The sequence below is a fragment of the Gallinula chloropus genome (genome assembly GCF_964237585.1).
Source record: "Gallinula chloropus genome assembly, chromosome: 9".
Lineage (NCBI taxonomy): Eukaryota > Metazoa > Chordata > Aves > Gruiformes > Rallidae > Gallinula > Gallinula chloropus.
Genome location: NC_140094.1, coordinates 1011902 through 1025554, shown reverse-complemented (window position 1 = coordinate 1025554; position 13653 = coordinate 1011902). Strand labels below are relative to the sequence as shown.

The 13653-nt window shown below is 43.7% G+C and overlaps 1 protein-coding gene across 1 annotated transcript in view; it reads left to right on the top strand.

Moving 5' to 3' along the window:
* The window catches only part of HERC1 (HECT and RLD domain containing E3 ubiquitin protein ligase family member 1), a gene marked incomplete at its 5' end in the record, with an annotated part of 78876 nt that extends 68503 nt beyond the window's left edge, over window positions 1-10373 (top strand). The window contains 12 exons of the mRNA XM_084268221.1: window positions 256-378; window positions 717-819; window positions 1515-1684; window positions 2710-2848; window positions 3584-3753; window positions 4129-4298; window positions 4476-4641; window positions 5962-6038; window positions 6450-6702; window positions 7224-7376; window positions 8330-8635; window positions 9469-10373. Of these exons, the coding sequence (XP_084124347.1) occupies window positions 256-378; window positions 717-819; window positions 1515-1684; window positions 2710-2848; window positions 3584-3753; window positions 4129-4298; window positions 4476-4641; window positions 5962-6038; window positions 6450-6702; window positions 7224-7376; window positions 8330-8635; window positions 9469-9654 (2016 nt within the window). The 3' untranslated portion in view covers window positions 9655-10373. The remainder of the gene's footprint in view (window positions 1-255; window positions 379-716; window positions 820-1514; window positions 1685-2709; window positions 2849-3583; window positions 3754-4128; window positions 4299-4475; window positions 4642-5961; window positions 6039-6449; window positions 6703-7223; window positions 7377-8329; window positions 8636-9468) is intronic.
* Window positions 10374-13653: the final 3280 nt, after the last annotated feature.

Genomic DNA, 13653 nt, shown 5'->3' with positions numbered 1-13653 from the left:
AAAGCTAGCAATGTATCTTTGTTTAAAGGTGGAATTTTCAACATATTTAAGTGTTCTGGGGTAGGGTTTTTTGGGGGGGAGGGGAGGTCAGGGTTGTTTTTTTTAACCTTGGCTTTTATTTTTAGAATGATTGCTTTCCTGACTTTTTTAATCCTCTTTCTGAAAAACTTCTCCTATTTTTAAAGGTAGTTGGGGTGTTTTGAGTTAGTAATAAGTAGGGAAAAACTGTGATAATAACATATTTCTCTCAACCAGGTGGCCTGTGGACTCAATCATACTGTAGCTGTATCAACAGATGGCTCGATGGTTTGGGCTTTTGGAGATGGAGATTATGGTAAACTTGGTTTGGGAAATTCCACTGCAAAATCCTCCCCACAGGTGAGAATTCTTAGAGAAATTATTCTTTGTGTAAATTTTCAGTGTTGTTACACACATTACAAAGTGTTTAGAGTGTAATTTGCAGAAGTTAAAATAGAAATTCCATCCATTATGCTGTTCTGATACAATCTAGCATAAAAGATTCTGATGATACAGAGCCTGATACTTCAAAGGATTGAATGTAGATAAAGGTAGCGTTAATTAGATGGGCTGCCATGTGTGCATTGGGGAGTTATGAAAATTCCTTTTGGAAGCAGGAATTACAGATTACATTCGTGCTTGCTTTCTGTTTATCTCCTCATAATACCATAGCTCTTCTTCCTTTCTTTTACCCCTAGAAAGTGGATATTCTTTGTGGAATTGGAATAAAAAAAGTTGCCTGTGGAACCCAGTTCTCTGTTGCACTGACGAAAGATGGTCATGTGTACACTTTTGGACAAGGTAGGACAATCTTGGACTTAGATCTTTCCATCTAGAGGTCTGTGGGAATTGCAAGTGAAAAGGAAGACTGTTGAGCCATTTGTAAGACTGACCTAATGCTGCGGTTTAGATTCGCGCTGACCTTACCTGAAGTTTTTAATGTAACCATAGCAGTTTTAACATAGGCCTCAAATCCAGAAGTGCATCTGTCTAGTTTGAGCTCAGGATAGCCTTTCAGTTTACTAATTTACATTTTGAACAGCGTTTTCCTGAAACTTCATGGAATGCCACATATCCACAAACATTAGGTTACTTAAAAGCTTACTTTGTCTAATAAAGTGTATGTCTACATAAGGGCTTTAAAAAGCTGGATAGGAGAATTTCCAAGGGCGCCAAATTATACCTGTTCAAATGCCTCAAGTCAGTCCATTCACATATTATAACGCTGTACACTGAGATCTGGAAGTTTTGTTTAAATAGAATATCCATCTGGTTTCAGACTTAAAGCACAAATAACAGCTTCAGCAATATGAACGAGCGCCGTAGCAAGCACTGCTCTGTAGGAAACGTACACTGGCTTTACCTGTAACCCATGCACTTCTGTCCCAGTTCCAAGAGTACACAGAATTCATTTTGTTCCTCCCTGACTTCTGCCTTCAAGTAAAAAGAACTTTTGAATGTTCTTTAAATACACAGACATGTGCTTGCAATTTTAGATCGCCTGATAGGTTTGCCAGAAGGTCGAGCCCGAAATCACAACAGACCCCAACAAGTTCCGGTACTGTCAGGAATCTTCATTGAAGACATAGCTGTAGGAGCAGAGCACACACTAGCTTTGTCATCTACAGGGGATGTGTACGCTTGGGGTAGCAACTCCGAAGGGCAGGTACGTACTATTCCCTGTCCATTCCTAACCTTGACAAGGCTATAATTGTACTTAGAGGTGTGGTGGGAATATCTGTGCTGTTGCAGCAAATAATGTTTCTCTCCTCCTTCCCTCCCTGCCATCCCCCAGCCATAACAACTGTGATCTTACATGATAGCAGTTTGGGAAACTACTGACAACATTCTAACCAAATTATTCTAATCACAACATTTTTAAAAAACAATAAATTTTTTACCTAATTTTTGAGCTGTCATCAACTTTTTCAACATTTGTGATTGATATCAGTCAGGCTTGTGAACTCTGCAGATGCTTTTCATAAATGAGAAATGAAGGTTTTGTAGAGAGTTATTTTTTTATGTTAGGGGGAAAAGAAGGCAATAATGACTTCTCTGTTTTCTTCGGGACCCTAATTTTATCCCTGCCTCTGAAGGTCAGTTTTCATTCCTCACCCCATGTATCAACTCAACCTTTTGAAAGGACTTCAGCTTTTTGAGAATTTTGCACACTACAAATGTCTCTGGATTTATTGGCTGTTGGTGTTTCAAGAAGTTTGGGTAAAGTTTGCCCTCTGGTATTTCAGGATTGAGATTTTGAGAAGGGCTGTTAAGCAAATTGTTGAGAATAATTTATGAGGAACCTGAAAGAATGAAGTTTTTTGGGTTTTGTTTGGGGGGTTTTGTGCTTTTGTCTAATAATGCCTTTGTGTTTTTGGAAGAGAGAAAGTTGTTAGGGTGAAAAATGGAGAGAAACTTTGTTTGACAGCCTGTTTTATATGTTTTTCCTTGTAGTGCAAAAAATTTGTTTTATACCAAGGGGTAAAACCAGGAATTACACTCTTATAATAGGGAATTTTCACATTTAGCATATGAAAATACATATGAAAATAAACATTTATCCCGTTATAAACTGTAGATTAATACCATTTCTTTACCATTAGCTCTGAATTTTTGCTTGGAGAGTTTTAGAAGTATCATCACTGTTGTTGATTCTTCTTTGTCCCTGTTACATCTGTTATAAATTGTCAGCTTGGACTAGGCCATACCAACCATGTCAGAGAACCAACCCTTGTAACAGTCCTGCAAGGAAAGAATGTTCGACAGATTTCAGCAGGACGTTGCCACAGTGCTGCCTGGACAGCTCCACCTGTTCCACCAAGAGCTCCAGGTAAAGAACTGAGATTGTTTGTACAGTCAATAGATTTAGGCCTTCTGTTTCCTGGGGGGCACAAGCAACAAGAACTTTCTTCTCTGGAGATATTCAAGACCTTCCTGGACACAATGCTGTGAAATGCGATTCTGCTTTAGTAGGGGAGTTGGACTAGATGATCTCCAGACATCCCTTCCAGCCCTTCCTGTTCTGTGAATTTTGGACAAAATTTGTTTTGTTTTATAACTGTGCAGGTTTTCAAATTATCTCTGTCTTTTCATTTTGCATACATTGAGGAGGTGTAAATAAGGGGGATAAAAACCAAATTCACTGCCATCGACTCCAGTAGGCAGCTATGCGCACCGCATAAGCTACCACAAAGAAAACTAACTTCAGTCATAGAATCATAGAATGGTCTGGGTTGGAAGGGACCCCAAGGATCATAGAGCTCCAACCCCCCTGCCACAGGCAGGGCCATCCAACCTGGCCTTGAACACCTCCAGGGACGGGGAATCCACTACTTCTCTGGGCAGCCTGTTCAGCACCTCACCACTCTTTCTGTAAAAAACTTCCCCCTAACATCTAATCTAAACCTTCCCTCCTTTAGCTTTAGTCCATTCCCCCTTGTCCTGCCATTATCTGCTCTTTTAAAAAGTTGAATCCCCTCCTGTTTATAAGCTCCCTTCAGTCAACCAAAAGCAGTACGGCAACCTTGTGTGAAATAATGGTGGTGTTTTTTCTTTTCTGTGGTAGGTGTTTCAGTGCCTTTACAGCTTGGTTTGCCTGATGCCATCCCACCACAGTATGGGGCACTGAAAGAAGTGAGCGTTCATACAGTAAGAGCAAGGCTTAGACTGTTGTACCATTTTTCTGACCTCATGTACTCTTCGTGGAGATTACTTAACCTCAGTCCCAATAACCAGGTAAAATGCCATTGCAGGAGGGGAGGGGAAAAAAAAAGCCAGCTTAGCTGTGTCATGTTATGCGATGTCGCTAGAGTGGTTTTGACCAGATCAAAGCAGATCTTAGTCATGGGTTCTATACGGGTTTTGATATAATTTTAAAAAGTATAAATCCAGATGAAACCAAACCTCATCAGAGTACTGTTATACATATTCCCTTATGTTAACTTGACATGTCAGTGTGTCGGTTTCCAAATGCTTAGGAACCTCAAAGCTAAAACCTGTCTGTTTCATGAAATGTCAAAGTGCTGGTGATTACTACAAAAGATTTTAATGTGTAAAGAATGGAATTAAAAGCCTTTATTAATTTTTTTTTCTCATACTGTTTTATTGCAGAACAGCACATCTCATTACAATGCTGGAACATGGGGAATAGTTCAAGGACAGCTGAGGCCCTTGCTAGCACCACGCGTATACACGCTCCCCATGGTACGCTCTATAGGAAAAACTATGGTTCAGGGGAAAAACTATGGGCCTCAGATTACTGTGAAGAGGATATCAACCAGGTCAGTATTGTTTTCCATGGGCATTGTATTAGACAAACAACTGATACTCTCACATCTTGCAATACTGAGCTCTCTCTGTATGTGTTTGTTCATCCAGTGACTTCTGCAGCCTTTACATGTTTATGAGTTACATTGTATGGCCGTGTCTTTCTTTTGTTTTGTTTTCTGTTTTGAAAGAGGTCGGAAATGCAAGCCCATTTTTGTACAGATAGCAAGGCAAGTGGTAAAGCTGAACGCATCAGACCTTCGCTTACCTTCCCGTGCCTGGAAAGTGAAACTGGTTGGAGAAGGAGCTGATGATGCAGGTGGAGTGTTTGATGACACCATTACAGAAATGTGTCAGGTATGAAAAGTCTTACCAGTTCAGAATGCCAGAGTAGAGGTTTTGGTTCTCTCCGATGCCTCTTAGCATTTTCCACGTTTCCTTATTGGAGCTTAGCAGATACTTGTTCTTCTGTGCTGAGCCACAGCAGTAGAGCTGCTTACTTAAGGATGTCTTTGAGGGTAAAGAATCTCCCTAGACTGTAGCAAGGAGAGGCCATGCTATAATTGGGGCCTTTGAAACACTGAGGTGGCTCATTATATGGGCATTTTGCAGCCTCCCATTCTGCGCAGCCGCTACTTTCTGTAAGGTACAGCATTCCACGATGACGGTACATTCCCTGGGTACAATACAGAAGTAGCTCAGGCAGGTTTCTCTCCTGTGTGTCACCTCTCAGGTTCAGTGCTTGAACAGAGATTAGTAGCAGAAAGGGCATGTTGTTACCTGTCTGGACCCAGGATATTGTGCTATTGTCAGCATAGCTGCTGTCTCTTCAGATTCACCTGGAAACTGAAGGCCTCAGACTGCCAGGACGAAGAGAAAGCCAGTCAATGCTAATGTGTACCACTTAGTTTTAAAGGTGTATGTCAGCCGTGTGACAGAATTGTGATTGTAGCCAGGAGGACGATTTGAGAAATCTGATTGTTTCTTAATCTTCCCAGAGCTTCAAAAAGCAAAGAATGAAGATTTGTGAGAATAATTAGTGTATCTGCTTAGTCTGGGACAGGGCAACAGCTATGGATAGTGCTGGAGCTGGCACTGAAGTCAGAGGTAGGGTAGAGGATGGAAGAAGCCAAAGAGCTCTGTTTATTTAATAGTATTGCTGAAGCCTGTAAGACAAGAGTAGGGTTGGTTCAGGTGAGGACCTGAAGCATAATTTTTGGGTTCTGTCCTAGACAGGTTACACTAAATATGAGGTGCAATGAGGATTCAGAACAGAACCCATTGAAAACTTTGCTTTGTCTTTGATTCTTGAAAGAGGTGCTCCGGTAGGGTGCATAGCTTACAGCTTCAGATGATTTCTGAAACAGGTACTGGGAATGCATCACAGAGCCATCTCACAGAAAAATAACCATTCTGTAATGGATGTAAGGGCAGGTGTTGAAATAAACATGTTTTTATTATTAGAAATCATCCCTACAGTGTTTACTTTCCTTTAAATCTTTCACCTTAATTTGTAAGACGTAATCAGCACTATAATGGAATATTCTGTCTTGTAACGCTACGATGTCATGTTTCTGTAATAGGCTTGTTATCACTGTATCTGAGAAATAGATATTTAAGATGTCTTAAGAAATAGATATAATGTAAAAGAATGTTTTTTTCTTGTTGATTTTCAAGGAACTGGAAACTGGAATAGTAGACCTGCTTATTCCTTCCCCAAATGCTACTGCTGAAGTAGGCTACAATAGAGATAGGTAAGTCATCCCAGATTTGTTTTTCTCGCAGTCGATAGAGGTTAAAATTAAACTCTTCCATGAATTGTTTTATACCAAGTTATGAGATGTCTTATAGTTCTAGTGTATTCCTTCCTTCCAGTTGCCATGTTACTGTATAGTGGAGGAGAGGGCAGGGTTTTAAGTGAACTTCCTGTATTCCCGACAGCAGAATTGGGAGTAACATCAACGGTACCAGCCTTTGCGGTCAGGGTTAGTTCTGCCTGTCTCAGCCTCCATTATTTTAACAGCCAAAGATAACAATAATCTTCTTAATTGGATGCTCCTTGCCAATAATTGCATTGACATTTACTGCACTGTGCTTTGAATGGTTGGAATGAAGTCGTGTAGAAATCACACTAGAGCGTTTTCACGGAGTCTTTGTTCTTCCAGGTTCCTCTTTAACCCGTCGGCATGCTTAGATGAACATCTGATGCAGTTTAAATTCTTGGGTATTCTCATGGGCGTAGCTATTCGTACAAAAAAGCCATTAGATCTTCATTTGGCTCCAATGGTCTGGAAGCAACTTTGTTGTATCCCACTCATCTTGGAGGATTTGGAGGAGGTAGATCTGCTCTATGTGCAGACCCTCAACAGCATTCTTCACATTGAAGACAGTGGGATTACTGAAGAAAATTTCCATGAGGTAAGATAGGAAAAGCTGGAGCTTTTAGGTTTATTCGGAAAGCAGTTACTTGACTAGATTGACCTTAACTTCAGTATTTGTGTAAATCAGTGGGATAACAAGCACTTTGTACATCTTTGGAATAGTTTGTGATCTCATAATAGTTCTAGGTGACCAATAATAAAATTAAACTTGGGTCGCTGGAGTGACTTAGAATCATAGAATCATAGAATGGTCTGGGTTGGAAGGGACCCCAAGGATCATAGAGCTCCAACCCCTCTGCCACAGGCAGGGCCACCAACACAAGGCTGCCCAGGACCCCATCCAACCTGGCCTTGAACACCTCCAGGGACGGGGCATCCACTACTTCTCTGGGCACCCTGTTCAGCACCTCACCACTCTTTCTGTAAAAATCTTCCCCCTAATATCTAATCTAGACCTTCCCTCCTTTAGCTTTAGTCCATTCCCCCTTGTCCTGCCATTATCTGCTCTTTAAAAAAGTTGACTTAAGCTGACTGTGCTTTTCTTGTTTTGTATTACAGATGATTCCTTTAGATTCTTTTGTTGGCCAAAGTGCTGATGGCAAAATGGTTCCCATAATCCCTGGAGGGAACAGCATCCCACTTACCTTTTCAAACAGGAAAGAATATGTGGAGAGGGCAATTGAGTACAGACTCCATGAAATGGACCGTCAGGTAAGAATCTCACCGCGACCCTATCCCCATTGTTAATGGGATCAGTGGTTTTGCTTTGTGCAAGTTTCCATCGTTGTTTATTAGGGGATAAGAAAAGCTTACCTCTCTGTGGCTCCCCCCACCCCACAACTGGTTTGAGTTTTTGTTTTGAATTAGTCCTGGTTTGCTTAGCAATTGCTCTGTTGACAAAGGGCATTAGAAATCAGAACCTATCTTTCATTTGAGTAGCCCCACTGCAACTGTCAGAGGAAAATAACCTACAGTTGTGCATGCTATGCACATTATAGCAACCTGGATACTGGATACAGTAGGTATTATTGGCAAATGGTTATTTAACTTAAAGCTGTTTCCCTTCTGCTTTAGCACAGAAACTACGAATATCTCATGATAAGTTTCAAGATGGGTTAATTACCTATTTGCATACTTTGCATAGCAAAGCTTGAGAAAGCAGAGTAGCAATTACGTGCAATTAAGTTCTTTTCCTGTTTTTCAAGATCCAGAGGTATGCATGATGTTACCTGAATTAGAAAAGAAACGTTCATTTCAGAGGTACCAAATGCAAAGTTGTCTAGAACAAGTGCGGACTCGTTACGAGTAGGACTCTGTTCCAGCCCAGATGTGCAATAGATCCGTGGTGCCTACGCGTTGGGGGGTTTTTGTTTAGCTGGCACTGTTTGTGCTGCTAACTTGTACTTTTTTAAGGTCTTCTGTTTTGTATCAAAACATGTTCTTTAAAGTACGATTGTAATGGAAAATACCTGTGCTATTCTCTGGGATTTCGAGAGAGGATACGGCCCTTGCAGGGGACACGTGTGGGAGGTTCTGTAATGTGGCAGACGTTCTATAATTCTTTGTCTTCATCCCATTTCTCAGCTTGCTTTTGCATTGGGACAGTGCAGCGAGTGGCTGAGGTAAGACAGCTGCACTTCAGATGTCTTTTCTTTGGGCAATAGGTCGCCGCTGTAAGAGAAGGAATGTCTTGGATTGTTCCAGTTCCTTTGTTGTCTCTGCTGACTGCCAAGCAGTTGGAGCAGATGGTCTGTGGAATGCCAGAAATATCAGTTGAAGTTCTGAAGAAAGTTGTGCGATACAGAGAAGTCGATGAGCAGCATCAGCTAGTACAGTGGTTCTGGCATACCCTTGAAGAGTTTTCAAATGAGGAGAGAGTCCTTTTCATGAGGTTTGTGTCAGGAAGATCTCGATTGCCGGCCAACACAGCTGACATCTCTCAGCGATTCCAAATAATGAAGGTTGATAGGGTAAGATGCCAGTTCTGGTTTTCGGTTTGGGGGGGTTTTAATTCCTGTTTAGCATAGCATGTCCTTTGGCAATAGGAGACAGGTCTCCCAAATTGTAAATTTAGAAAGTATGGGGTGGGATATGCTGCGAGCTGTTCAGATGGAACATTTTAATTGTGCAGAGGCACAGACGCTGCATGAATTGCATCTTAACTGGCTTGCTGCATTTACTATAGTTACGCAATTGGAGATTGAGACAAGTTCTTGTACAAGAAACAAACCTTCTTGTATTGCAGTTTGTACAGTCATTTTCTGTCACCATCCCTTCTTTTCATTTGATAATTTTCACTTGTTTTTAACAAGTTTTAAATCTCTGTAAGTGGCAACATTTGATGACTGGTGAATTCTATACACCGTAAAGCCACTGTGATGAGTTTGCCATCCACTGCTTTATACACAGGATGCATTCATTTGGCATTTTTGGGTCTTGTGCAGTGAAAGCACATTCTCTGTCAACTGTGTTAATTGAAACCTTGGCAAAATCTGAGATAACAGCTGCTTGACTGTCAGCTCGGGTTGGGTGTCTCTGAACTTGCCACATGTTAAGGTGCACTACGGTACGGAGCTTGAGTGCTGCTTGGTATCTTCCAGTGGGACCTGAAACAGTAGCGCATTGAATTATCTATGGAGGAGATAAAGCAGCGGCTCAGCACATACATGAATGTGTTTGAGGTAGAACATGGAAATGCTGAATGCTAGAGGCAAGGAAGGGAGGCAGTGCTGACATAGGATGTGTTGCATTTTCTGCTTCATTCACAACTTAACGGTGTCCCACCTTTTATCCGTTTCCACAGCCTTACGACAGCTTGCCTACCTCACAGACTTGTTTCTTTCAACTGAGGCTCCCACCTTACTCCAGTCAACTAATCATGGCAGAGCGTTTGCGCTATGCAATCAATAATTGCAGGTCTATAGATATGGACAATTACATGCTCTCACGGAACGTGGACAATGCAGAGGGCTCAGACACAGATTATTAACATTCTGTGAACACAATCATCTTCCTTTTGCTACAGGTAGCGCCCTAAGTCCGATTCATTGTTGACATACCTTTACAGTAACCATAGATGTTTTAGGAGCATAAACCCAGATGTTAATAGACAAGTGGCCACGTTTTAGTTACTCTAAATGTAACAAACAAAACAAATAGATGTTTTTATTTTTTTGTGATTGTAAAAAAGAGAAAAGGAAAAAAGCAGACAAAAAAAGTATGATCGGTAAGTTTTTTCTCCTTTTTTGGTCACTTTTGATAAGTTTGCATGGAGACATTTTGGTGCATTTTTGTTGGGAATAGTACATTTGTAAGCCCTCCCAGTGAACATGAAGAGTTGTACATTGTGTATAATTGTTCATTAGCAAGGACAGTTTTACATGAATATTCACATATTTATTTTGGTTTAATTTGAATTGCCTGTGCAGGGTTCCTTATGCAGAGAAAAATAAAGCAAATTCAAGAATCGGTTGCTCGTCTGCATTTGTGAACTGTGATTGGTTTGCTCAGTCTTTGTGTTTTTTATGTTTTGTCTCAGGAAATTGTAGTCTTACAGTGCTTAGAGAGGATGTAACATTTGAAGCATCTTAAAATGTTTACCTTTAACATCTGCTTTGTAGTACTGTGCTCTTAATTCTTAATGTCTCCAAGGTACTGGCTTTTTCGGGTATACCACTATTTATTCCTCATACTGAAATACAAGTTAACACTTTACTTGGTTCCTTCTTGATTTTTATGTTCTCCTCCAGAGTAGTAGTTGTGGACAGTAATTACATTGCTGCCACCCTGACTCAGAAAACTTTAAATCTGTCGTTAAATTTCATTTAGGGAAAAAAAAAAAAACATCTTTCCAATCTAGAGATCACTGTGGCCAATTCCTGATCAGAGTACAGAAAGTTTCAATGCAAGTGATGACTGGGTAGTAGTCGAGGCAATGGATTTTATACACCTTCTTAGTTTATGCCTTTGATTTTACTAAATGTTGTGTGCTTGGTCTGATTTTGTTGCAGCTGTGATTGTGCTGTGATCAGCAGGGTTTGGCTTAGACAGTGACGGTCACATTCGGATAGGAATGTACCGTACAAAGACATTCTTGTTCTTAGAGACACTGGGCAACTGCCTGTTCTTCGATTCTTCCCTATCTCAAACACGGTTTCTGTCAAACTACCAGGAGCAGGACTGAACCGGGCTGAGGAAGCGGGTGGAGTCTGTCCGTCCCCAGGTGAGGTGCTGTTGCTCCGCCCCGATTTCTCCCCTTTGTTCTCATGGAATTCCTTGGTGGGTGTGCTGTGGGGGCTGAGGGCTAGCCAGGACATGGATTACCTTCATCTCACCCGGGACAAGAGAGGTCCGTCTGAGTCTGGAGGAAAGGGTTGAACTCCTGTGTGTTTCCCTCACACGATTCGTGTCCGTTAGCAGGGGTCGACAGGTAGAACTTGGCACTTGTCCGAGGCCTCCGCACGCGGGGGGCGGGGACGCGCTCCGGCGGCAGCAGCGCTGAGCGCGCGCGCACCCTTCAGAGCCGACCGCGCGGCGCCGGGCCGCGGGGGCGCGCGCCCCGCGCTTCCTTTTCTGTCACGCGTCCCGCGCGCGGCGCTTGTGACTCGAGGTGCAAGTCGCGCGCGTCTCAGTCAGGGAGCGGCGCGCGGCGACCGTTGTGTCGGGCGCGTCCCGCGCGCGGCGCGTGTCACTCCGGCTTGCAGGGGAGTGCGGCGGGAAGCACCGTGATGTGAGGCGACTCCTTAGGGGAGTGCGGCGGGGAGGCACTGTGATGTGAGGCGACTCCTTAGGGGAGTGCGGCGGGAGGCACCGTGATGTGAGGCGACTCCTTAGGGAGGAGTGCGGCGGGAAGCACCGTGATGTGAGGCGACTCCTCAGGGGAGTGCGGCGGGAAGCACCGTGATGTGAGGCGACTCCTTAGGGGAGTGCGGCGGGAGGCACCGTGATGTGAGGCGACTCCCTAGGGGAGTGCGGCGGGAGGCACCGTGATGTGAGGCGACTCCTCAGGGGAGTGCGGCGGGAAGCACCGTGATGTGAGGCGACTCCTTAGGGGAGTGCGGCGGGAGGCACCGTGATATGAGGCGACTCCTTAGGGGAGTGCGGCGGGAGGCACCGTGATGTGAGGCGACTCCTCAGGGGAGCGCGGCGGGAGGCACCGTGATGTGAGGCGACTCCTCAGGGGAGCGCGGCGGGAGGCACCGTGATGTGAGGCGACTCCTCAGGGGAGTGCGGCGGGAGGCACCGTGATGTGAGGCGACTCCTCAGGGGAGTGCGGCGGGACGCACCGTGATGTGAGGCGACTCCCTAGGGAAGTGCGGCGAGAAGCTCCCGTATATGCGGCACGCGTGGCGCACGGGACACTACCCTGAGTTTTTAGCTGGAACGCGGCAGGCGGGACTTTAACCCTCTGTGTGAAACTCTAAGGTTAGCCGCAAGTTTAGTGAGGCTTGATTTTACATTGAGGGTCTGTTTTCTTTCTTGGTGCCTGTTTAAACTTTGGGCCAGTGTAGGCCCAGGCCATCTTCACTCAGCTGTGCATACGCTGTGCAGCTGCCACAGCACTGTCCTAACCTGGTGTGTCACGAGCGCTTTGGGCAGATTTCCCGGAGAGGTTGTATCATGACAGCTTTTCCTCACCTTGTTGCAGCTTCTGTTGCATGACGTGCGGGTGTCTCGCATCACCCCTCATGGGCAGGTACTCTCAGCCAAACGTAAACTCTCCTCTCCTGAAGATAATTTTTAATTTCATAGAGCCATGTCAGCCTTTGGTTACGACTTTTGTACACGATGTCGTGGGAACCCTTGCCATTAAACTTGCTGTTAAACCCTTCCTATTAAAACAGGACCTAATAATCCCATGGTTCATGTGTACCCAGATGTTTTGGTAATACATGATTATACATGGAGGCTTTCTGGCTGTACTGGGATTGTCATCTGTATTCAGGACAGGGAAAAGTATCCGTAAAGCATCAAGAGTTGACATGTAGCTTCTCTCCGGACAGGAAATACACATTGCAAGGGATGTGGCCACTGTGTAGCAGTCCTACAATTCCCCATGTCACCGTCATGGGTACATGGCTACCTACAAACAGCACAGTTGGAGAGGCATCAGGCCCTGTGTTCCAGGGCCAGATGTTCTGTGCCAGCTACCAGCACTGCCTAGCTTCTGCATAAACTTTTGGGTATGTCATATCAAATTGTAAAGAAAAAAACCCAAGTAAATTGTAGGGTAAAGTATAAAAGGCTTTGCTGGTAAAGGCTTTAGTCTTATAAATGGCTTTAACTGCTTTGGGGTTTATTTGCCTTTTTTTTTTTTTTCTTTTTTATTACCTTTTTTCTTATGCCAGCAGTTGAGCACGGCATCAGTCTGAATGAAGGATCTGTCATTCAGGGCCTTTTGCTTGCATGTAGCAGAACAGCATGTGGCCCTGCAGTTTCCCATGACTGCAGCTGTTTTCTGCTTCGCATGGGGAAACAGGCATCTGTATAAAGCTGTACTTTCTGGTATTTAGCATTTAAACCTAAGGCTTGTAACTCACCATCTCTTCATGTAGGGTACTTAACGTAAACTGGCATTGCTTAATATAGTGTTTTAACTGTAAGAAAACCCCCAAAACCCAACCAACCAAACCACTCAGTGCATCTGGTCAAAGTAGCTTCAGCAGAGGGCGAAGCTGTGTTTTGCACATCTGATATGACACTGCCCACTGAGCTGCAAATGTTTATGGTTGAGGAAGCGAGGGTTGCCAGGTACTCTGCTTTTGCCAGAAAAATCTTACAGAGCACTGTTACCGCTTTTAGGGGATGGAATGACCATACGGATATATCCTTTACCAGGAATGTGTTCATAATTCCCATTTGTCTCAAATTTGCCCACCCGTCCAACGACCTGAGCCATCCGCTTTGGCTTTCTGCACTTTCCCATTACACTGGCAGTTTCAAAAGCCAGGGAACCCATTCTGAGCCTCGTGGCTCAAGAGGAGGAGGA